This window comes from Haliotis asinina, chromosome 3 (assembly GCF_037392515.1).
Source record: "Haliotis asinina isolate JCU_RB_2024 chromosome 3, JCU_Hal_asi_v2, whole genome shotgun sequence".
Lineage (NCBI taxonomy): Eukaryota > Metazoa > Mollusca > Gastropoda > Lepetellida > Haliotidae > Haliotis > Haliotis asinina.
Window position 1 is genome coordinate 9,021,544 of NC_090282.1, and position 22,317 is coordinate 9,043,860.

The 22,317-nt window shown below is 39.4% G+C and overlaps 1 protein-coding gene across 7 annotated transcripts in view; it reads left to right on the forward strand.

Annotated features, from left to right (window-relative positions):
• Positions 1–22,317, forward strand: part of LOC137277417 (protein unc-13 homolog B-like) — a 156,871-nt gene that overhangs the window by 120,311 nt on the left and 14,243 nt on the right. For 6 of the 7 annotated variants that reach the window (XM_067809137.1, XM_067809131.1, XM_067809135.1 and 3 more), the window contains 22 exons: positions 2,486–2,560; positions 3,307–3,526; positions 3,793–3,913; positions 4,437–4,543; positions 8,501–8,642; positions 10,227–10,268; positions 10,707–10,834; positions 10,970–11,085; positions 11,358–11,420; positions 11,676–11,776; positions 14,319–14,469; positions 15,074–15,142; positions 15,439–15,528; positions 16,190–16,452; positions 16,563–16,648; positions 16,810–16,936; positions 18,030–18,126; positions 18,608–18,751; positions 19,013–19,090; positions 19,295–19,461; positions 19,688–19,849; positions 21,425–21,479. In XM_067809137.1, coding sequence (XP_067665238.1) covers positions 2,486–2,560; positions 3,307–3,526; positions 3,793–3,913; positions 4,437–4,543; positions 8,501–8,642; positions 10,227–10,268; positions 10,707–10,834; positions 10,970–11,085; positions 11,358–11,420; positions 11,676–11,776; positions 14,319–14,469; positions 15,074–15,142; positions 15,439–15,528; positions 16,190–16,452; positions 16,563–16,648; positions 16,810–16,936; positions 18,030–18,126; positions 18,608–18,751; positions 19,013–19,090; positions 19,295–19,461; positions 19,688–19,849; positions 21,425–21,479 — 2,604 coding nt within the window. Of the gene's footprint in view, positions 1–2,485; positions 2,561–3,306; positions 3,527–3,792; positions 3,914–4,436; positions 4,544–7,805; positions 7,913–8,500; positions 8,643–10,226; positions 10,269–10,706; positions 10,835–10,969; positions 11,086–11,357; positions 11,421–11,675; positions 11,777–14,318; positions 14,470–15,073; positions 15,143–15,438; positions 15,529–16,189; positions 16,453–16,562; positions 16,649–16,809; positions 16,937–18,029; positions 18,127–18,607; positions 18,752–19,012; positions 19,091–19,294; positions 19,462–19,687; positions 19,850–21,424; positions 21,480–22,317 lie in introns of all 7 variants that reach the window. The other variant, XM_067809132.1, reaches the window with a different exon arrangement.

Consider the following 22,317-nt stretch of genomic DNA (forward strand, 5'->3'; position numbering starts at 1 on the left):
GAATCACTTGTTTTGTTCTTGTCATTAAGAGTAGGCTGAGTGTAAAAGGGTGTTTGTTGCACCTGCGTTACAATGACTACTGGATATGACAAGTGCTGTAAAGTACTAAGATAATGGGACTAGCATCTGCTCTGATGTGGACCTGTTCAGGAGGTGATAGTACATTTATTGGTATTGAGAAAGTCTCTTTCATCTGAACTTTATGAAAGACACAGTAATATCATGACTAGATTAATAAACAGTCGTATCATTAACATTTTTATATTGGTCAACTATATTTTTGAGGAGATAGTAAATGTCACTCATTGCTCAAGAGTTACCTTTACAGTTACAAAAGTATATTCTAAATCAATTCATTCAATGAATGTTATAATTTGACCATCAAAATGATGCACCTTTAGTGAGGATATCAATGCATCATAAGAACATCATCACCTTTCAGCTGTGATTTCAATAGGTACCTTGATACACCAGTAGATCAAACTGTGCTTTACCAATTTATGCAAAAGTAGGATGATATTTTTATGTTCTTATGTAAATTGACTAGTTCAAACAAGCCAAGGTTTAGTTTGAGCTTCAAGCTGAAGTTACAGCTAATGTTTCTATTTTTGTAATTGTTACCATGGCTGCAGGGAAATATCTAAGCTGCAAAATAAGAAATAGATCGCATGAATAAGAAGGTTAAGATGATAGCCAGATGAGACCATAAATTCTGTATTTATCAAAGGATGAAGTTGTGAGAGTATGATGTTGATGCTGAAGCTGTTACTGCATCGTTGCCATGACAAATAAGCATCACCCATGTTATGTTAGGTTCTAGAGCTGTCATCCCTTTTACAGGTTATGCCTTTGTATTTTTTTCCATTTCTCATTTCAATTGCAACAACTTGTACTGAATGACAGTTTATTCTCAGCATGTCTTCTTGACTTTGGTTTCCAACTGCATGGGGAGGAATGTGATTATATCTCTCTTCATTCTGTGTGTAGTTTAGACCTTGTAGAGGCAACATCACAGCATTACACTATAAGCCAGCCTTCCTCATTTGGAGGTGTTCTTGTAAACAACAGCCTTGGACAACCTTTAAGTAAATACTAGAACATATTTGTAGAATTTAATTTTAACTAGTAGTAGATTTGTATAATAGCTGTGCATCTACATTTATTTCAATTTATTGAGTAACAAATTAAAGTTAAAGTCATCATTGAATTAAGAATAATCATTATTTGATAACAGACATTTTGGCCTTTGTGAGGTGTCGTTCTGGTCAATACCTTGTATATAAATGTGTATATTTGTCTGATCTCTGTGTGCTTAGCTGTAACATATTCTCTGTGTTGCCCGGACTCCCAGTATACATCCAGGTGGCATATCACGGTAAATTGATCACACATTGAATATTACAGGGATTTAGTGTCATAGATGATAATGTAATGAAGGCAAAATGTTTACATACTGACAGGAAGAAGTATTTATGTATAATAAGAGGCAATGTTGTTTATCTAATGACAGGCAATATTGTCCACATAATGATAGGCAGCATTCCTTATGTCATAATAGGCAATACTGCTTATGCCATAATAGGCAATATTGTTTATGTCATAACAGGCAATATTGTTTATGTCATGACATGCAATATTGTTTGTCATAACAGGCAATATTGTGCATGTAACAACCACCAATACAGTTTATGCAGTGACAGACAATTTTGTTTTCATATTTATTGATAATAAATTAATAAGCAATATTGTTTGTTTTTGACAAGCATAAAGATGAACAATATTGTTTACATATCAGGCAGTGTTGTTTATATAATGAAAAACAATATTTTTTATGTACTAGCAGGCAATATTGTTTATGTATAGAGAGGCAAATTTGTTTATATATTGACAAACCTGTATTGTTAGCACAATGAGAAACAATATTGTATATATATATATATATATACTATGTCACCAGATATATATATATATATATATATATGGTGACATAGTGACAATCAGTTTGTCACCATTTGGACATGCCTCTAAGTCAGTGGAGGACTAAGCTGAGATGCATTGTGTTGCATTATAATGCATGGACGTTGATGTTATCTCGTACTTCTTACTCCAAGGAAGTGTTTTATAACTGCTTTTAACGTCAACAGAATGTCTTTTCTTTGAAATGTCCTCATTAATGCATTGCTGCTGAAGACCAGTGAGACTTGTTAGATAACAGAGACTATAATTGATCCTGCAGTGACCTGACAGCTGTACCCTCTGTCTAATGTTTACACTTTCCATCTTTAATACCTACTTTCTCTCTCACTGAAGTCAGTAATTTTAACTGTACTAGCATAGAGGGACGGAGCTGACAGTGGCATAGATTCATATCAGTTTCATATTATTGTTCCTGCAGATCACATCTATTACATGTGGTTGGGTATTTTCAACATTCAGCTATGTTTTCATTTAACAAGCATTGTATGCGTCAAATGTGTTTTAACAGAGCATGGCAGCCAAGAGGAATGCAGGTGTTCCGTCAGCAATGGTGGCTCGCCAGTCTCTTAATGATGAAGAACTGGTAAGTGGTAGGCGAATGAGGCCTTACTGTGAGTGTGTTTGGATGAGGTGGGGTTAACATCAAGTTGAAGTGTTTTTCTAGGTACATGACTATGTATCATCTTGTTTGTTAGGAAGATAATAGCAAAACTTAGGGTTGACGAATGGGGAACTATGGCTGATTTGAACACATGACCAGTGCATCCTTGCATAGCTAAGGAACAAAACTTTAGGTCACTGAGCCAAATGATCCTCCCTGAGTATTGATTAACACCCTCAATCATGTGGCTCAGAACTATTTGACCACATGATGTGACAGAGAGATAATGATGAAGGAAATATGCTTGGCCAGGGAAATGTTTCTCAAAAAAAGTAGTTGATGGTATGCTGGGTTTAAGATGGTCATCACGAACCAGTGCTAGTTCTAAAATGGGACTTACTGGAGGTAAATGTCAAGGTCTGATGCTGTTATGCCATACTGCTTACAGTATTGATCACTAGATTGTTTGGACCAGACCTTATAATTTACAGCCTGCTATCATTTAACTGGAAAACTGCTTCGACACCTATCACAAGACAATTATTTGGGAATCATTTTACTAGGCGGTACAATGTTACCATTGTACAAAATGCAATTAATTCATGCTCTCACATTGATAAATGGTTTTAATAATTTATGTTATTTCTTGTATATGGTAGTGCTCACGAAGTCTTATGATTGCTCTCTGGCATATCGTTCCTAATGACAAATTGATGTTGACGTTACAGAAGATGCATGTTTACAAGAAAACCCTCCAGGCCCTCATTTACCCCATCTCCAGCACAACACCACACAACTTTGTTGTGTGGACCGCAACATCACCGACATACTGTTTTGAGTGTGAAGGACTCCTGTGGGGACTGGCGCGTCAGGGAGTGAGGTGCACAGAGTGTGGGGTCAAGTGTCATGAGAAATGCAAAGACTTGCTCAATGCTGACTGTCTGCAAAGTAAGTCACCTACCTGTAACCTCACAATCATGTACCGTACTCACTGACAACTGTCAGTAGATTAAAGTTATCTCTGTCACAAAGACACAGTCAGTGTAGTGTAGTGTTTTATGAACTGTCTGCATGTAACCTCAGAAAGACTTGCTTAGTGTTAACTGCCACTGACTTGAACAATCTGTTGGTGCTGTACCAGTAGGTAAATGAAGAAACATTTGAGACAGTATTGTACTAGATGTCTGTATGGGATGTTGTGCTGTCATCTACAGGGGCGGCTGAGAAGAGCTCCAAGCATGGTGCAGAGGACAAGACGCACAACATCATCATGGCCATGCGCGAACGGATGAAGATACGAGAGAAAAACAAGCCAGATATATTTGAGCTCATCAGGTAGCAGTCTTTCTGTTCAGTGCCATTTGACCATGTTTAGCTAGACTTGAGTGGTGAAACAAGTAACCTCTGTGGTAAACAGCTGTATAGGAAATTTATGTCATATTGATTTGTCATTGTTTGACCATGTTTCTTATCTTGTTTGACCATGTTTCACAGTTGGGTTCTATACTAATATATCTTAACTTATCTCCAAGCAGACTGACAGAATATCTCAATTACATCTTTAATCTTTAATTTACTTGTTTAATCCTACTGATGGGAAGAAAAAACCTTGGTGAGTGACAACATGATTAACATTGCTCATGGGAGGCAGTGTATTACACCATTATTCAAGCAGATAGTGTTTGAATTGTCTGCCCTGTGGATAAGACTGCAGATGCAGCCCCTTCATGGGACTGGCCGTACTACACCTCCCTTAACCACTGAACCCTATACATGGTCATAGTGGTTATATTGTATGAAGTTATAGAGAGTTACTACATGTGAAGCAGGGGAATAACTCTGTGTATCCTATCTCCAGGCAAGTGTTCAGTGTAGATAAAAAGTCTCACTCTGGCCACATGAAAGCTGTCAAACAGAGTGTGCTTGATGGGACGTCCAAGTGGTCAGCCAAAATAGCTATAACTGGTGAGTGGTGGTGCTGCCCTGAGCATGCTCACTGGCCACTTCCTGCACATGTCTGTGCTAGGGGTAGATGTTGTAGCATGAGTGTTGTACCAGACCTTCAGTGTTGTATCCTAGACTGTAGTTGCTGCACACATAGCTTCACTCATTCACCAGGTGTGAATATAGATCACAGACCTGCAAACTGGCATCTTCATTAAGCTTTCAGTTGGCAACCCACGTGAATAGTTGTAGCTGACTTACGTAGCCAGATTGAAGTGGACATGTGACATGACAACTGATTGTATATGGGTCATTGTTGTTCTTGAAACTTGGCCGTGGATCACGGACATGTGATGAAGTCTGTGAGGGTGACAACTGGTTACCTTTCCTAAGTGGCCATGCTGGTCAACATGAACACATCAGTGGCAATAGATAGTCATAGCAGATGTTACAGCAGTAATTACTTTGTTGTTTTCTAATAGGTATGTATTTTCAAAGCTACCTCCCTCAAGAACTGAACTTCTTAGACTTAAGCTTTTGAATTTGCTAAATCAGTCAAACAGGGACATGGCTTTAAGCTTCACTTGACACAGTAATGATAATGTGACAGAATTATAAGTCAACTCAGTGTTTCACACCTACTGATGTTGGAGAGGGCCCTGTTGTACACAGCAAGTCTAATATAGAGCTTGTCAGTTACTCAGTTACAACACAAAGATTCCAGTGTAGAGTTAGGGCTCTTGAAACCATGTGAAGTAATCTCATTATCATAACCATGTTATCGATATAATAAGCAATTGTAATCACTACTTGAAGATCAAGTCGGACCATACCCTTGCACTTGTTACTGTGAGGGAGGTCACTACTGTTTGTTGTGACCGTTGCTAGCGAGGTAACTACTAAATGTCCTCACCATTGCTAGGGAGATCACTACTGTTTGTTGTGACCATTGCTAGGGAGGTCACTACTGTTTGTCCAGGCCATTGCTAGTGGGGGCACTGCTATTTGTCCTGACCATTGCTAGAGGGGTCACTACCATTTGTTGTGACCATTGCTAGGGAGGTCACTACTATTTGTTCAGACCATTGCTAGAGAGGTCACTACTGATTGTCCAGACCGTTGCTAGGGAGGTCCCAAGTGTTTGGTGTGACCATTGCTAGGGAGGTCCCAAGTGTTTGTTGTGACCATTGCTAGGGAGGTCCCAAGTGTTTGGTGTGACCATTGCTAGGGAGGTCACTACTGATTGTCCAGACCATTGCTAGGGAAGTTACAAGTGTATGTTGTGACCATTGCAAAGGAGACGTCTGCTAGTTATTACCATGCATTACGTGAATAACCTTAACAGATGTTTGGTCAGATGGTACAGACTTTACTTGCCTGTTACAGTCTTTACTTGCCTAATTACAGCTTGTTCATCTGAACAAAGTGATGCCATCTCACCAGAGCGAGGTTTGTACCTCCAGCTACAGCCTGGTAAAGGGTTTTTCATTAAATTCTTTAACTTTTATACAGGAAAGGGTTTACATTTTATCCTTCTTACCTTACCTAGACCAAAGGTTTATGTGAGTTTATATATTTGACCTGTTGTCCATTCTGTTTGATGTGATGCATAGTTAGGGCAGCTTATGATGAGATGATGATGGTTTCTAACAGAGAGAAGGTATCATTAACACATGCTCATAAACCAATGACGAATATGGCTGCTATGGCCAATAACTCTATCATGTATAATTATATGCTTAATAGTTGTGGAGGTTTGTCATAGTTATGGTCACAGTTATGTTTTTCACATTTTTTTTCTGTACTGACTTTTGACCCATTATTTTGAATTGCTACCATCAACCTGATTGCTGAAGCCGAATTTTTACTAAAGGTAAAACCACTAAGTCGAAATAAATAGAAAAAACCTTGTAGTGGCATAAATGTGCTTATCCTCCCTCAGACACTGTGACAGGTGAGCCTTAATTTATACTATAGCTGTGGTATTCCAACTGCCCAACAAAGTAGGTGGTTTTTAAGTAATCAAGTCTGGACCAGACAATTCAGTGATCAACAGCATCAGCACTGATCTATGAATTTGGAATATGGTGACACATGTCAACCAATTCAGTAAGTTTGACAAACTGAACCCACAGCTATCATAAATTGCTGAAGACCAATTCTCTGAAGACTGTACTCAGCATTACATTAGCTTCGAGTTGGTAGTCTATAAATAGTCAAATCTGGACCAGACAATCCAGTTGTCAACAAATGAGCTATTCCAGGGTGCTGAAGACCAAATCTAATCTATGATAACATCATAAACTGTTTCACTCTAGGCGTGTGTGTGAGCGATTGTGCACACGAATGTGTGAGTAATACCAGCTGTGACAACCATACAGGCATCAGGTAAAAGTGTTACAACAAATGTTTTGGTAGTTCCTTGTAATGTACATTTGAACTATTTTAGGCACTTATTTCTATTTCAAATGATCACACTTTCCCATCCCTGTCTTAAGGCACTTCCATTGAGTCAGCATGCTTCACACCAGATGGAAGTGGCAAATTAAATATTTCACATCTTATTCTGCACTTAGATTTTATATTATTGTTTTGTGACATTGTACTGTAGAATTTGCTGAGTCCACAAAACAAAATTCTTCCTCTTTAATATTTTAACATGGGTGGCTGTTGTGAGTTGAACCAGTCCCAGTTTGTCAGTTCCCTGTTTGCTGGTCCTTGGTGCTATGTTTTGTACCTTTAGAAGTACTGCTTTCAGCATACCCACAACAACCTGTGCTGTATCAGTATAAGTGTGTGAACAAGGGAGATAACCCATATCCCAACATTTGGTGCATCAAGATACACTCTACCATCAAACAAGTACCATTTGTGACGAAATGATAAGTTAACTAATGAGGAATTATAAAACATGAAAACTAATTGTCATGATTGTATGGACAAGACATTAACACATCTGTTCCACATCTCACCACTGTTTAACTGATGCCAATCAATTAATAAGTTTTAGGTTTAACTATTTCAATTGTTCAGTGATAGAATACATTACTTGATAGAATGGCAAGTATTGGGATCTGTTGAATCATCAAGATATGGATGGTATCATATAACCCAAATGTTAACTAGCAGCTAATTTACATCTTGTCCACTTTCTTTTCATCAAACATGTGTTTTGTAGTAGCTGTCTTTAGGAACAGTGTTGTGCAATGTTGCTTGTGACATTGTGTGTGCTGTAGTGTGCAATGTTGTGTGCGCTGTTGCAGAAAACTGTGTCATATTCCAGATCCTTGTTTGAAGTTGAATTGCCTCTGCATGTGGGTCACATGAAAGCAGCCAAACAGAACATACTTGATGGCACATCTAAGTGGTCCGCTAAAGTAGCAATCACAGGTAGACCTACATCATGTTACAACGTGACACAACACTTGGGCTGATTACGAGGATCATATCCCAGTTCCATTATTGAAGTACTCATTGATTCATGGCTTGCTTTATACATGTAGTATGTCCACCACCTGTAGCCAGATGTTAGTGTTGTAGTATGTTATAAACAGCTTGTTAGCATTGTAGTAAGTTTTTAGTAAGTTGTTAGCATTGTAGTGAATTGTTCACAGGTTTGTGTCCCGCACCCTATTCACCATAGTAGCACTGTTTGTCTGCAATGTGTTGATGTTCTTCTTGTATCTGTGTGTCCTGGTTCAATGAACATAATGAAACAGAAAGAAATATTGACAAATTGGATATTTTTTCTCCACACCAGGTTCAGTAGGACAAAACTTAAAGTTTCACTGTTTAGTAAAGCAAAATAGTTAATCCTCTTCAGTAACATCATTTCTAGCAATTTGCAGTGAATGTGATACAATTTCCAGCAAGTTTAGTCTCCTATTCATTGTCTTTTAATAACAACCATAACTATTTTGCTGTATGATGAAGTGTGTCTTTGGTGTACGTGAGATGACTCGACATGGCGTGTTGCAGTGATATGTGCCCAGGGCCTGATCGGGAAGGACAAGACAGGAACCAGTGATCCCTACGTTACAGTGCAAGTTGGCAAAGTGAAGAAACGAACCAAAACAGTGCCTCAAGACCTAAATCCTGTGTGGAATGAAAAATTTTATTTGTAAGTGTATTGGTCAACTTTAGTAGCATGTGTTATTTTACATGTAAAATATATTTTGATGGGAGGTAGTTTACGTCCGCATTTTTCAGTATTTTGTATTAGTTACAATTAACTCCCTTCCACCATACTTCAGATAGAGTTAGCTCCCTTGGGTTTTTTTTACATGCTCGCAAGCATGGCGGCCGGTTTTCAAACCTGAGGCCTCAAAACCTGTAAGTAAACATATTTAACGAAGAGATAGTTGCCATGTTGGAGCAGAAGGGTGACGTTAGGCCCAAACATATGGCTGCTGGTGCCCGGATGGGTGAAAAGCTGGATGCATCAAAACCAGCAACCCAGAAGATGTCGACAATTAGGTCAGCACCGAGTTCCAATGTCAAGATGCCCTTGAAATCTGACGTCCAGGACACGTTGGTTGAGCAAACTGTGGACTGTATTGGTCAACTTTAGTATCATCTATTGTGTACATCTCCATCACTGAATTGTGATTAAAGAATGGTGGAGATATGTATGCTTTGGAGGATACATGTGTTTTGTGTGTGGGTGTAGGAGATATGTATGCCAAGGAGGATACATGTGTTTTGTGTATGGGTGTAGGAGATATGTATGCTTTGGAGGATACATGTGTTTTGTGTATGGGTGTAGGAGATATGTATGCTTTGGAGGATACATGTGTTTTGTGTGTGGGTGTATTAGATATGTATGCTTTGGAGGATACATGTGTTTTGTGTATGGGTGTAGGAGATATGTATGCTTTGGAGGATACATGTGTTTTGTGTGTGGGTGTAGGAGATATGTATGCTTTGGAGGATACATGTGTTTTGTGTATGGGTGTAGGAGATATGCATGCTTTGGAGGATACATGTGTTTTGTGTGTGGGTGTAGGAGATATGTATGCTTTGGAGGATACATGTGTTTTGTGTATGGGTGTAGGAGATATGTATGCTTTGGAGGATACATGTGTTTTGTGTGTGGGTGTAGGAGATATGTATGCTTTGGAGGATACATGTGTTTTGTGTGTGGGTGTAGGAGATATGTATGCTTTGGAGGATATATGTGTATGGGTGTATCTTTTTCTTGGTGAAGGAAACGTGATTGTTTCATGTTATTTCAAAGCTGACAGTCTGTTCAACTGGATCAAGTGATTAAGATGGGTGGCCACATTTGACAGATATGAGGAATGCTTCTTTGTTGTAATATTTTATCTGTGGCTTTGTATATTGGTTAAAAAATAATATCACTTTACCTTTAAGATATACAGAAATTCATTCACAGATAATGTTTCCCTTCAAAACAGCGCAAATGGTAGATTTCTGCTATCTCCTCTGTGTTGAAAACTACAGAATGGTGTCGAAAACAGAATGTTGAGTGGCTAAGTAACACTAATTTATTATAGAAGTTGTGATAGACTCCTGCAACGCTGCCTGTTTAACTTGCATTTTTTTCATGATAACCACCCTCAGTCCCTGAATCACCATTTCTTCCTAGTATTATGACTTAATGACTTGCATGAAACTGTGGTGGCTAATGTCCAGAACCTTTACACTGTCTGTTTGTTTTACTAATGTCCATTGTTTGTTCCAGTGAGTGCCATAATTCCTCTGACAGGATCAAGGTCCGTGTGTGGTAAGTTCATCTGTATGAGCTGTACACATCTACAGGCCATTGCCCCAGCCTACAAGGTGTTGTATTGTTATGACTTATCGTGACTCATTAGCATATCATAGACTTACATTTGTCTTGGTGGGCTGAAGACTGTTGTGGATCAGCACCCTGCAATATATTACCTTTTATAGCAGTGCAGTCTTTTCCTAAAACAAAAATGGTCTAAGATGTCATTGGGTGTAAATATTTTCCTGTGGTCTGTGTTGTACTGATTTGGGAGTTACCAGATGTAGATGGACTAACTTCTACATCTTGGGACATCAATCCCAGTTATGTTTCAGCAGCTGTGTAAGTAGGCCAAGTTCCAGTGCCTTTTTGACGTTGTAACACATCTCTCTTGTAACATGTGTCTCTATTGTAACACGTCTCTCTTGTAACATGAGTCTCTCTCATTTCCAGGGATGAAGATAATGACCTCAAGTCCAAGTTACGCCAGAAATTAACACGAGAATCTGATGATTTCTTGGGCCAGACTATCATTGAGGTGCGAACTCTGAGTGGCGAGATGGATGTCTGGTACAACTTGGGTAAGTTGTATTCTTTTCCAGTCAGCCATACAGATCTGTGTGTTAGTTAGCTGTAAAGCTCTTAGAAAAGTATATACACATATATATATACATAGACACATATATATGCATCATCACCTCCTCTCTATTTTACAGAAAAGCGGACTGACAAATCCGCAGTATCTGGTGCTATCCGTCTTCACATTAGTGTGGAGATAAAGGGCGAAGAGAAGGTTGCCCCCTACCATGTGCAATACACCTGCCTTCATGAGGTGAGTTCAGTATAGCAAGATATGAGGTCACTCCACAGATGACATCTATACCTTGTCAGGTTGCCTCTTTGGTCAGGTGGACAAGGTGTTTGATCCCAGATCAGAACATCCATGGTTCGAATCCCATCAGCATAATAAGAACAGTAGTGTTCGTGTCTGTGCAGACACTTTCTCCTCTAAAACGGCTGCAGATGTCCTACATAGATGTGTGACAGACAATTTATTTCCTATCTACTCTCATGTGGAACTGACCTGTGTCTTCTTTATTTCAGAACCTCTTCCACTATCTTTGTGAGCAAGCAGAGGGTGAGGTGAAGTTACCAGATGCTAAAGGGGTAAGCTGTGCTAGCCTTAAGTCAGTGTATTTCATCTCGTTTCTGCTTGATTACAAACAAAGTGATTGAAACGTGATTATTACCTGCTGTGTTATTTCAGATACTTGCCTTTCTGATTGTGCTGTTCCTGTTTGTGTTATTTTTTGTCTTTTGTGTCTTTCTGATTGTGTTAGTATTTTTGACTGATTGTATTTTTGACTGATTGTGTTATTCCCAGACCGTGTTCTTGCTGATGGTATTATTCCCTCTTTGCAGCAAGATGATGCTTGGAAAGTGTACTTCGATGAGCCAGCCCAGGAAATTGTGGATGAGTTTGCCATGAGATATGGCATCGAGTCTATCTACCAGGCAATGACGTGAGTGTAACAGCCAGTTGTTATCTCATTTCAAAATTACTATACTGAAAAGTTAAGAATAACATAAAACTTACATATGCATAGAAGGAATCTGTTAATCCCTGTTCATGTGGTGCTGTGATTTTGCAGTGTCCATCATGAATCCTCCCAAATACAATTCTTGGTTTTCAGCACACATATTCATCCTTCAATTTTTATCCCCCCGGCATGTAATGCGGAGGGATATAGTCAACGCCTCGTCTGTCTACCGTCCGTCCGTAATCATTTTATTTCAGGAGTATAACTCAGAAACCATTCAATATTTTTAGACTGAACTTGATAGATATTGTAATCTCAGCCTATGGTTGTGCCTTTTGCTATTTACAGATTTTTGGCATTTATATCTTTTTTTGTTTTTCCATGGAACATTTTGGTGTTAGTCTATGGTGGGGTGGGCTTCGTTTCCGGAGCAGAACTGAAAAAGCGTTCAATATTTTTCTGCAGAACTTGGTAGATATATCAGTCAGAACCTAAAGTTGTGCCTTCTGCTATGTACAGGTTTTTGTGATTTATTATTTTCTTGGTTTCCATGGAAACGTTTCAGACAAAATCTCAAAAGTGAGAGTTGTGTTTCGTTTCTAGAGCAGAGCAGAACTCAAAAACTTCTTAATATCTGTCCGTAAAACTTGGCAGACCCCAAAGTGGTTGCAGACCCCAAAGTGGTGCTTTTTGGTTTTTAAAGGTTTTTGTGCTTTATTATTTTCTCGGTTTCCATGAAAACATTTTGGACCTAGTCTCAAAAGTGAGAGGTGTGTTTCGTTTCCAGAGCAGAACTCAATAGCCGTTCAATATTTTTCTGCAAAACTTGGTAGATATATCGATCTGAACATATAGTGGTGCCTTTAGGTATTTGCAGGTTTTTGTGATTTATTATTTTCTTGGTTTCCATGGAAATGTTTCAGACATTGTCTCAAAAGTCTCAAAAGTGAGAGTTGTATTTCGTTTCCAGAGCAGAACTCAAAAACCGTTCAATATTTTTCTGCAAAACTTGGTAGATATATCAGTCAGAAGCTGAAGTGGTGCCTTTTGCTATGTACAGGATCATGTGATGTATCATTTTCGGGGTTTCCATAGACGTTTCGAACCTTGTCTGAAAAGTGAGAGGTATGTTTCATTTCTAGGGCACATCTAAAAAAGTTCCTAATATCTGTCAGCAAAAGTTGGTAGATATATGTGGCAGACCCCAATGTGATGCCTTTTTGCTATTTACAGATTTTTCTGATTTATAGTTTTCTGTGTTTCCATGGAAACATTTTCGGACTTGGTCTCAAAGTGGAGGGATGAGCTGTGTTTCTGGAGCACAACTCAAAAACTTCTCAATATCTTTCTGCAAAACTTGGCAGATATGTAGGGGAGAGCCTAAAGTGGTGACTTTTGCTATTTATAGATTTTTTTTTATTTATCATTTTCCCAGTTTCAATTGAAACGATTCTGATTTAGTCTAAAAATGGAGGGATGGGCTTTGTTTTCGGAGCACAACTCCGAATATCTTACAGCAAAACTTGACAGATATTTGAAGCAGACCACATAGTGGTGCCTTTTTCTATTTACAATGTTTTGGCATTTTTATTTTTCCTGGTTTTTATGGAAACCATTCTGACTTAGTCTCAAAATGGAGGGATAGGCTCTGTTTCCAGAGCACAACTTGAAAACCATTTGATATCTTTCAACAGATCTTGGCAGATATATGATACAGATCTTGAAGTGGTGCCTTTTGCTGTTTACAAATATATGGCATTTATATTTTCATGACTTCCATTGAAACAATTCAAACTTAATCTAAGAAAACATCAAGTAACTGTCAGATGATTTGCCCTTACCAATATGTGGGGGCCGGGGGGATATGTCATCTTCTGATGACTTTTGTTTGATATGACTCAAGCAGCATTGAATACAACTGCCCAAATACTTTCCACAATCATAAGACTCTCTGGAACGACTCTGACTGTATCATAAACATAGTCTGTAAATCACTATAACCAGCTATCCCTGAAGGTGAGGGTTAGAATAATCTCCTTCAGTAATCCATGCTTGTCAGAAGAGGCAACTAACATGATTGGATGGTCAGGTTCTCTGACATTTCGAAGGTTCCCAGTTTTACAGATCAGTGCTCATGCAGTTGATCAATGGATTGTCAGATCCAGACTCGATTATCTACAGAGTGCTACCATATAGCTAGAATAAAACTGAATGTGGCATAAAACTGAACTCAATGACCCAAGAAGGTCAGGGGTAGAGTAGGCCTTCAGCGCCTCATGCTTGCCATAAAAGGCAACTATGCTTGTCGTACAGCTGTATCAAGCAAGGTGACCTGTGACACCCTTCACAAACACATGCAAAGGCAAGTCAGTTATTCACACATTAAAACAAGGCAGCATATGGTGTAAGTCAGTGTTATTTCTGTCACTTGTGTATCTACTGTAAAACATTTGTCAAACTTTACTAAACCTTGAATGTTGTAAGGTCAATGAGTCCTGCTGACCATCCTCTTTTGTCTCTACAGTCACTTCTCCTGCCTGGCAACCAAGTACATGTGTCCCGGCGTGCCGGCAGTCATGAGCACGCTCCTTGCAAACATCAATGCCTTCTATGCACATACAACGGCAACAACAGCTGTCTCCGCCAGTGACCGTTTCGCTGCTTCCAACTTCGGGGTAAGTAGAGTTGATTTTGATTGAGGGATGTTTTTTTCTGAATCTGGGGACACAGTTAATGGAAGCTGATTGATAAGGGGTTAGCATAGATAGTTCAGGGCTTTTTAATGTCTGTTTCAGCATTTTGGTACATTGTGCTGACATGAAAAATACATATGTCATATATTCCTTTTCTTGAAGGAATTGCCAGAACATTGATTTCCTTGGATTAGGACAGCTGGGCTGGTTTTTGACTTTCAGCTCTTAAGTTCAGTTTTAAATTGTTAAAACAGACTGATGACAGTCACCTTGAAATTTTATCTCCTATTCACTTTGCATTAGCCCCACAAATGATTTCCGTTTGTGTTTATGAAGTGCTGCAAGCATGCATATGTGGATGGCCATCAAATTTCCCTTGTCATTCCTGTCTTCTCTTTCTTGTCAGATGAACGGTATGAGGAATAATTGATGAACATTGTTATCATTGGTGTTAACGGTGAAGACGATGACAAGGCTATTTTTGTATGTTATTCTTTTAATGCATTCCCTATTGAGCTTCAAATAGTGTATATTGCATAAGAGTTAATAAATGAGAACTGAAATGTTTTGTAAACATTTATTACAGAAAGAGAAGTTTGTCAAGTTGTTGGACCAGCTGCACAACTCTCTCCGGATTGACTTGTCAATGTACAGAGTGAGTTGTCTATCTAACCTACGTATAGCATCACCCAAACTCAGCGTCATACATGAAGTCCCAAAGCCTACTTTATCAGGATGTTCTGTTTCTTGCATGTCAGAATGAATGTGGGTTCAAATCTCCAAATCTCTGATAGTGTTTGTCAGCTCCTTCATAAGTGAAAGGGTAAATGCCTGAAACACATCATCATCCAATAACAGGTACATCAAGTCCTTGTCTGTCAGTATACAGATGGTTAACAGAAGCATTTTGCATGAATCAATAAGGTCTTAACTCGCTGTTGTATTTTCCAGAACAACTTCCCTGCATCTGACCCAGCCCGCCTGCAGGATCTTAAATCCACCGTGGACCTACTCACAAGCATCACCTTCTTTAGAATGAAGGTAAAGTCATCAGTCATATTCTTCTTACATGTTTTATGGGCATTCTTGAAGTTGATGAGTCAAAAATGAAACATACAGCTTTATGGATTACAACTTTTTGTTCATTACATTGAGTGATATTTCGATGTAGATTCTTACATCGTTTTTACATCACATTTAGCTTGAAAACGATGTAAGAATCTACATCGAAACGTCACTCACTGTAATGAACAAAAAGTTGTAATCCATAAAGCTGTATGTTTCGTTTTTTCATATTCTTCTTTTCTTCAAAACTGAATTTCAAACAAGTACATGTCTGACTTACATCCATGTGTAGTCCGTGTTGGTTCCCCACCATAACCAGCTTAGGGCAGTGTGGTAGCTTTGTTGTTGAAAGGTTGGCTTTTCGTGCTAAAGAACCAGGTTTGGGTTCCCAAATTTTTGTGAGCCTATTTCTAGTGTTCCCTGCCCTGATATTTCTGGCATATTGCCAAAAGCAGCATAAAACTAAACTCACTCACCTAACAAACCCCATATCTGCCTAGACAATATCAGGACCCACCCATTTTGAACAGCTTGTGTCCACTTCATATATTCTTGGATGTCAACATGTCATGTAACACAAGTAAATATACTTTAGGTAATATGTGATTACCTGATGTGTCTGACGATGTTTTTTAAGGTGCAAGAACTGGCAAGTCCTCCCCGCGCCAGCACAGTTGTGAAGGATTGTGTCATTGCATGCATAAAATCCACATACAAGTTTCTCTTTGACAACTGCTATGAGCTCTACAACCGAGAATTCCAGACAGATCCATCAGAAATACCAAACCCAGACTTCGAGGGCCCAAGTAGTAGAAGCCTGGACTTCTGGCACAAACTCATTGCCCTCATTGTGTCTGTCATAGAAGAGGATCGCAACAGCTATACTTCAGTGTTGAACCAGTATGTATGCCTTGATACACATAGACTGATGTTTCTTTTTTTTTCATGGCACTTCACTTTGTCATAATATATTTTCTTGGATTGGTGTGAAACTGTTTGATCCATTTCAGGTTCCCTCAAGAGTTGAACATTGGCCAAGTTAGTGCTGCCATGTTGTGGGACCTCTTCTCTAAAGATCTCTGCTTTGCTTTGGAAGGTAATCAGAGGCAGATTCCATCAAACTTTGTTGTTCTTAAACTGTTGTTGTGCATTTACCAAAGTAACTGTAGATGTGCAGCAAATATATAGTAACTATAGATTGGGAAAAGTTGAACAGTTAGACAGCACCTGTAGATTAATTTTATGTTCTCTCTTAAGATCATGAGAAGGAGCCTGTCTGCAAGAGTTCAGAGTACATGAACCTACACTTCCGGGTGAAGTGGCTGTACAGCAAATACATTGCTGAAGTACCTCAGTGCAAAGGCACTGTTCCACAGTACCCTCAGTAAGTACTGTCAGTATATCCTCACAATACCTTCAGACGAACACACAGCATATCCTAACAATACCGTCAGACGAATGCACAGTATATCCTCACAATACCTTCAGACGAACGCACAGTATATCCTCACAATACCCTCAGTTGGACACCCAGTATATCCTCACAATACCCTCAGACGAACACTCAGTATATCCTCACTATACCCTCAGACGAACACCCAGTATATCCTCACAATACCTTCAGATGAACACACAATATATCCTCACTATACCCTCAGACGAACACCCAGTATATCCTCACAATACCTTCAGATGAACACACAATATATCCTCACAATACCCTCAGTAAATACACCAAGTATATCCTCACAATACCCTCAGTGAGTACACCCTATACATTCTCACAGTCCTATCAGTAAGTACACAAAGTATATCCTCACAATACCCCCAGATGGACACCCAGTACATCCTCACAATACCCTCAGTAAGTACACCCTAAACATTCTCACAGTTCCGTCAGTAAGTACACAAAGTATATCCTCACGATACCCTCAGACGGACACCCAGTATATCCTCACAATACCCCCTATTAGTACACCAGTATATCCTTACAATACCCCCAATTAGTACACCAGTATATCCTCACAATACCCTCAGTCAGGACACCAAGTATATCCTTATAATACCCCCAATTTGTACACCAGTATATCCTCACAGTTCCCTCAGTAAGTACACCTGTGTATGCTTGAAGTAGCCTCAGTCAGGACACCAAGTATATCATCACAGTACACTTTCAATAAACTCATAATCCCTCACCACCCTCAGTAAGTACACAAAGTTTTCAGTATCTCAGTATGCACAGCCAGTTCAGCAGCAGTATTTTCAGTAAAGGCACTAAATATGTCTTCACAGTAAGTATACACAGTGTATCCCCCACTCAGTGTCATCAGTAAATACACCAAATAATCCCCTCCTTTTCCCCAGTAAATATGCCTGTGTTATTCAGGAATGATGAATGTTACTGTTATTCAGAGTTGATGATTCTAACTAAGAAAATGGTGTCTGTTGTTGAGAGATGATGACTTTGGTTCTTGCAGGTGGTTCGAACCTTTCGTCATGCAGTGGCTCAATGAGAATGATGATGTTTCAATGGAGTATCTTCATGGTGCTTATGATCGAGACAAAAAAGATGGTGTAAGCTGAACTTTTATGATTGCCTTATGATGTAGTCAACATCTGATCGTATAATTGACAGTGGTTATTCAAGAGTAACTTACATTCTGTATAGTAGGATGGCACTGCTACTGATTAATGTTATACACCAATTTTTACATTTGACAGTTGTTTTCAGGATTTGCTTGCCATAGTAAGAGATGTGCTTATACGGGTATATTCTAACCTAAACAACCTGAAGAACATCCTATTCTTTCCTGCTACCAATACAGATTAGCTGATATGAAAGAATCAGATGTCCTCTGTAAGTTTCAGTGTGTCCTCTGTAAGTTTCAGTGAGGGATACAACTGTTTTAGTAGTCCATTTTCCAGGATGATACTGATTTTATGTATGTCCATCTATAGGTTTATTGGGGCAATCACAAATGCTTCATGTGTCTTACGCAAAGTTTATTAACAATTGTTTCATATATTATGGTCATATGTCCCACCTCCTGTACAGTTCCAGAAGAGCTCCGAGCATGCACTGTTCTCCACATCAGTCGTGGATGTCTTCACACAGCTCAATCAATGTTTTGATGTCATCAAGAAGCTGGAGTGTCCAGATCCAGAAATTGTCAAAAACTACATGAGACGTTTTGCCAAGGTACGCAGATGATGTCTGTTGTGTTTGATTGTCATAGCTAGTGGGTTACCTGTATCAACAGTCCCGTCTCTGATCTCACCAGGTGATACCTGTATCAGTGGTCCTACTCTGATACCACCATCGCAATTCCTATCTCTTTTTTTGCCTGGTTACATGCTGATAGCTCCTCCTCCTCATAGTATGAGAGCTCCTGTCTCCCTTGTTACCTGTGAGTATCAAGTGTTTTATCATTGCCTCCTCTTTCTATTTGCTATTTTTCAGACTGTGAATAAGGTCCTCCTTGCCTATGCAGACATTGTGAGGAGGGACTTTGAAAAGTACACAAACAGACAGAAAGTGGTATGTATTCATCAACAGTTGTGTCAGTCAACCAAAATATGATGTATGACTTTTCATTCCTTGGTGGAATGAAGGAATCTTGATGTACCTCTGATTCTCAGAGTCATTCCAGCAGAAATGTCCAACAATTCTGCTGCTGTGCTGCTGCTGTGCTGCTGCTGTGCTGCTGCTGATAGTCATATCTGAGATCTTGTGTGTCCCCAGGCCTGCATCCTTATGAACAACATCCAGCAGTTGCGGGTGCAGCTAGAGAAGGTGTTTGAATCTATGGGTGGGGAGAAGCTGGATCCTGAAGCTGGTGGCATCTTGAAGGAACTCCAGCAGAAACTCAACAGCGTACTGGATGACCTCAGCAGCATCTTTGCCAAGAGGTGGGTGATAAAGGGTTACACTGTCCCGTGCATACATATAGTCACAATGGCATTCAAGTGGATTCAGGAAACTTGAAGACAGCCATCAAGATATCAAGTCTAGCACAAATGGCATTTAAGTATGCCTTTCAGTATGACCATCTCTAAAAATGTGAAAATAGGTAGATCATTAAAAAGACAATTTTTCCAAGGACTAGTTCTTACAGTGCCTGTTTATTTCCACCAGCCTGGAGCCTCAGATCCAACAGAGCATGATAGAGCTTGGTCAGCTGCTGTCTAAGGTGAAGGGAGCGGGGCAGGTGTCATTGTCCCAGCCCAGTCAGAGGACCAGCATCCAGCAGGAATCTGACGCAGTCCTTAGACCGCTGATGGACCTCCTTGATGGAAGGTGAGATACTCATGCTCATCTGTATAAACCTCAGGGTCCTACAAACCACTGCAGTAATACTTGGGGAATAAAATTGGTCTAGCTTTACTGGAATATAACTGAATATGAATAGATAAACTTGCATCATCATGATGTTGATGTATCCTGTTCATGTATTATTACTGTTGCTAGGCAATAGAACTAAGCCTACTCTCTGTTCACCTGTTACCTTCTGAGATGATGATTCCACAACATTTCCATCACTTCAACTATGTTCACTGTGTTAGTTCCACAGATGCAGACATGTTTAAATGCTGTATAGTTATAAAGAAAAGACACAGCAACTTCAGTTGATGTACCAGTTGTCTGGCTCTTACTTTCTGTTGCTGTTTGGCCATCTGTCTGCAATTCCCATAAATGTCCCCAGAAGTCAGGTGCAGTTAAACCAGGGTCCTGGAATGATTCAGGGATTTGAGCTCAGGGGTCTGCTATTAGTGGAATTGCTCCTGATAATGAGTATTGTAAAAGCCATGACAACTGTTGTATGTCAGGGCTAGGATAAACAAGAGAAGTTCAAATGAATCAGAAAAAGCAATGCATTTTGGGTGTAGTTTTCGCGGTACCCATGTGATTGAAACACTCAATACTGGAGGGAACTGGAGCATGGAACAACTGTGGAACCAGACACTAGTAGTAACAGTTGAACAGAGTAATGGTGCAATATAGTTCAGCATTGACTTACTAACAATATATTATTGACTAACAAGTCTGTGAATTCTTATATTAACCTGGCTACTTCTTAACAGCTTGTATAACATGTACTAACGCTGACACAGTTCAGGCACATAAAGCACAGGCACAAGTACAGTTGTTTCAAGATGCCCCTCTAATCCTCCTTCTTCAGTCACAAAACCCTCAGTGTATAACACTCACAGTCGAGAGCCTAGCGTTAATGTTCAATTCAAGCAGTTCACACATCATTTAGTTAAATCATTTAGTCATAGCCTTAACCTTATTAAAAAACTACATTGCCAATAGTCATTTCAAAATACATTTCTGTAACATTAATCATTGCATTCACTGAGAAACATTTCTTGAAAGCTCAGTAGCTGACATTTGCAATTGTACAAATCTGTATAAAACTGTTTTTTGAGCATAGGTTTTGGAGGTTCTGAATTTTCAAGCAGGGAACATTATATTGTATATTTCCATTAAAAATACTCACCTGATTACTTGCTTTGTATTGCTCTGATAAGTAACATTTTGTGCGCTTGCAGTTGAAATGTTCATGATTGTCTATTTCAACTATTTTACCATGTCAAGAATGACTTAACCAATAATTACTACCAGTACTGTTCTTTATTAAATTCATGTACAGGAGGACATACTCTGTAATTACCCTCAGTAGTACTCTGATTCGTATACGGAAGGATAATCCAGAATGATTACCTACAGTACTGGCCTCATCCCAGTCTAGTACCATTACCCAATGATTACCCTCAAATACAGATAGTCCTATGACTGCCTTGACGTGTCAGATGGTTGCCAGTTAGTTTGCTTGTAATTATGCATGTGCTTCCTTCCCTCCTCTGGCAGTCTGTCCATGTTTGCACAAGTGTGTGAGAAGACCGTGCTGAAGAGGTTGCTCAAGGTAGGTAACTTGCTCCATCCAGTTCTTCACACAATACAGAACATAACTTCTCTCTTTTGCTGTCTGAAATGGGGGTTTATGTGCTATAACACAAACTTATATACTTCTGTATGCTGGTGTCAGGTCAGATCTGGTTTATGTGCTATAACAGATGTTAGTACTCTTCTCTATGTTAGTGTCATGTTAGATGGGGCTTATGTGCTATAAGACAAGCTAGTATAGTTCTGCAAGATGGTATCAGGTCAGATAAAGTTTATATGCCAAAGCAGATGGTAGTATATTACTGTATGCTTGTGTCAGGTTAGAGTGAGTGAGTGAGTTAGTTTAGTTTCATGCCACACTCAGCAATATTCCAGCTATATGGCGGCGGTCTGTAAATAATCGAGCCTGGACCAGACAATCCAGTGATCAACAACATGAGCATCAATCTGCGCAATTAGGAACTGACGACATGTGTCAACCATGTCAGTGAGCCTGACCACCCGATCCCGTTAGTCGCCTCTTACGACAAGCATAGTCGCCTTTTATGGCAAGCATGGGTTGCTGAAGGCCTATTCTACCTCGGGATCTCAGGTTAGATGGGGCTTATGTGCTATAGCACATTCTAGTGTACATCTATATGGTAGTCTCATGTTAGATGGAGTTTATGTGCTATAGCACATTCTAGTGTACATCTATATGGTAGTCTCATGTTAGATGGAGTTTATGTGCTATAGCACATTCTAGTGTACATCTATATGGTAGTCTCAGGTTAGATGGAGTGTATGCGCTATAGCACATTCTAGTGAACATCTATATGGTAGTCTCAGGTTAGATGGAGTTTATGTGCTATAGCACA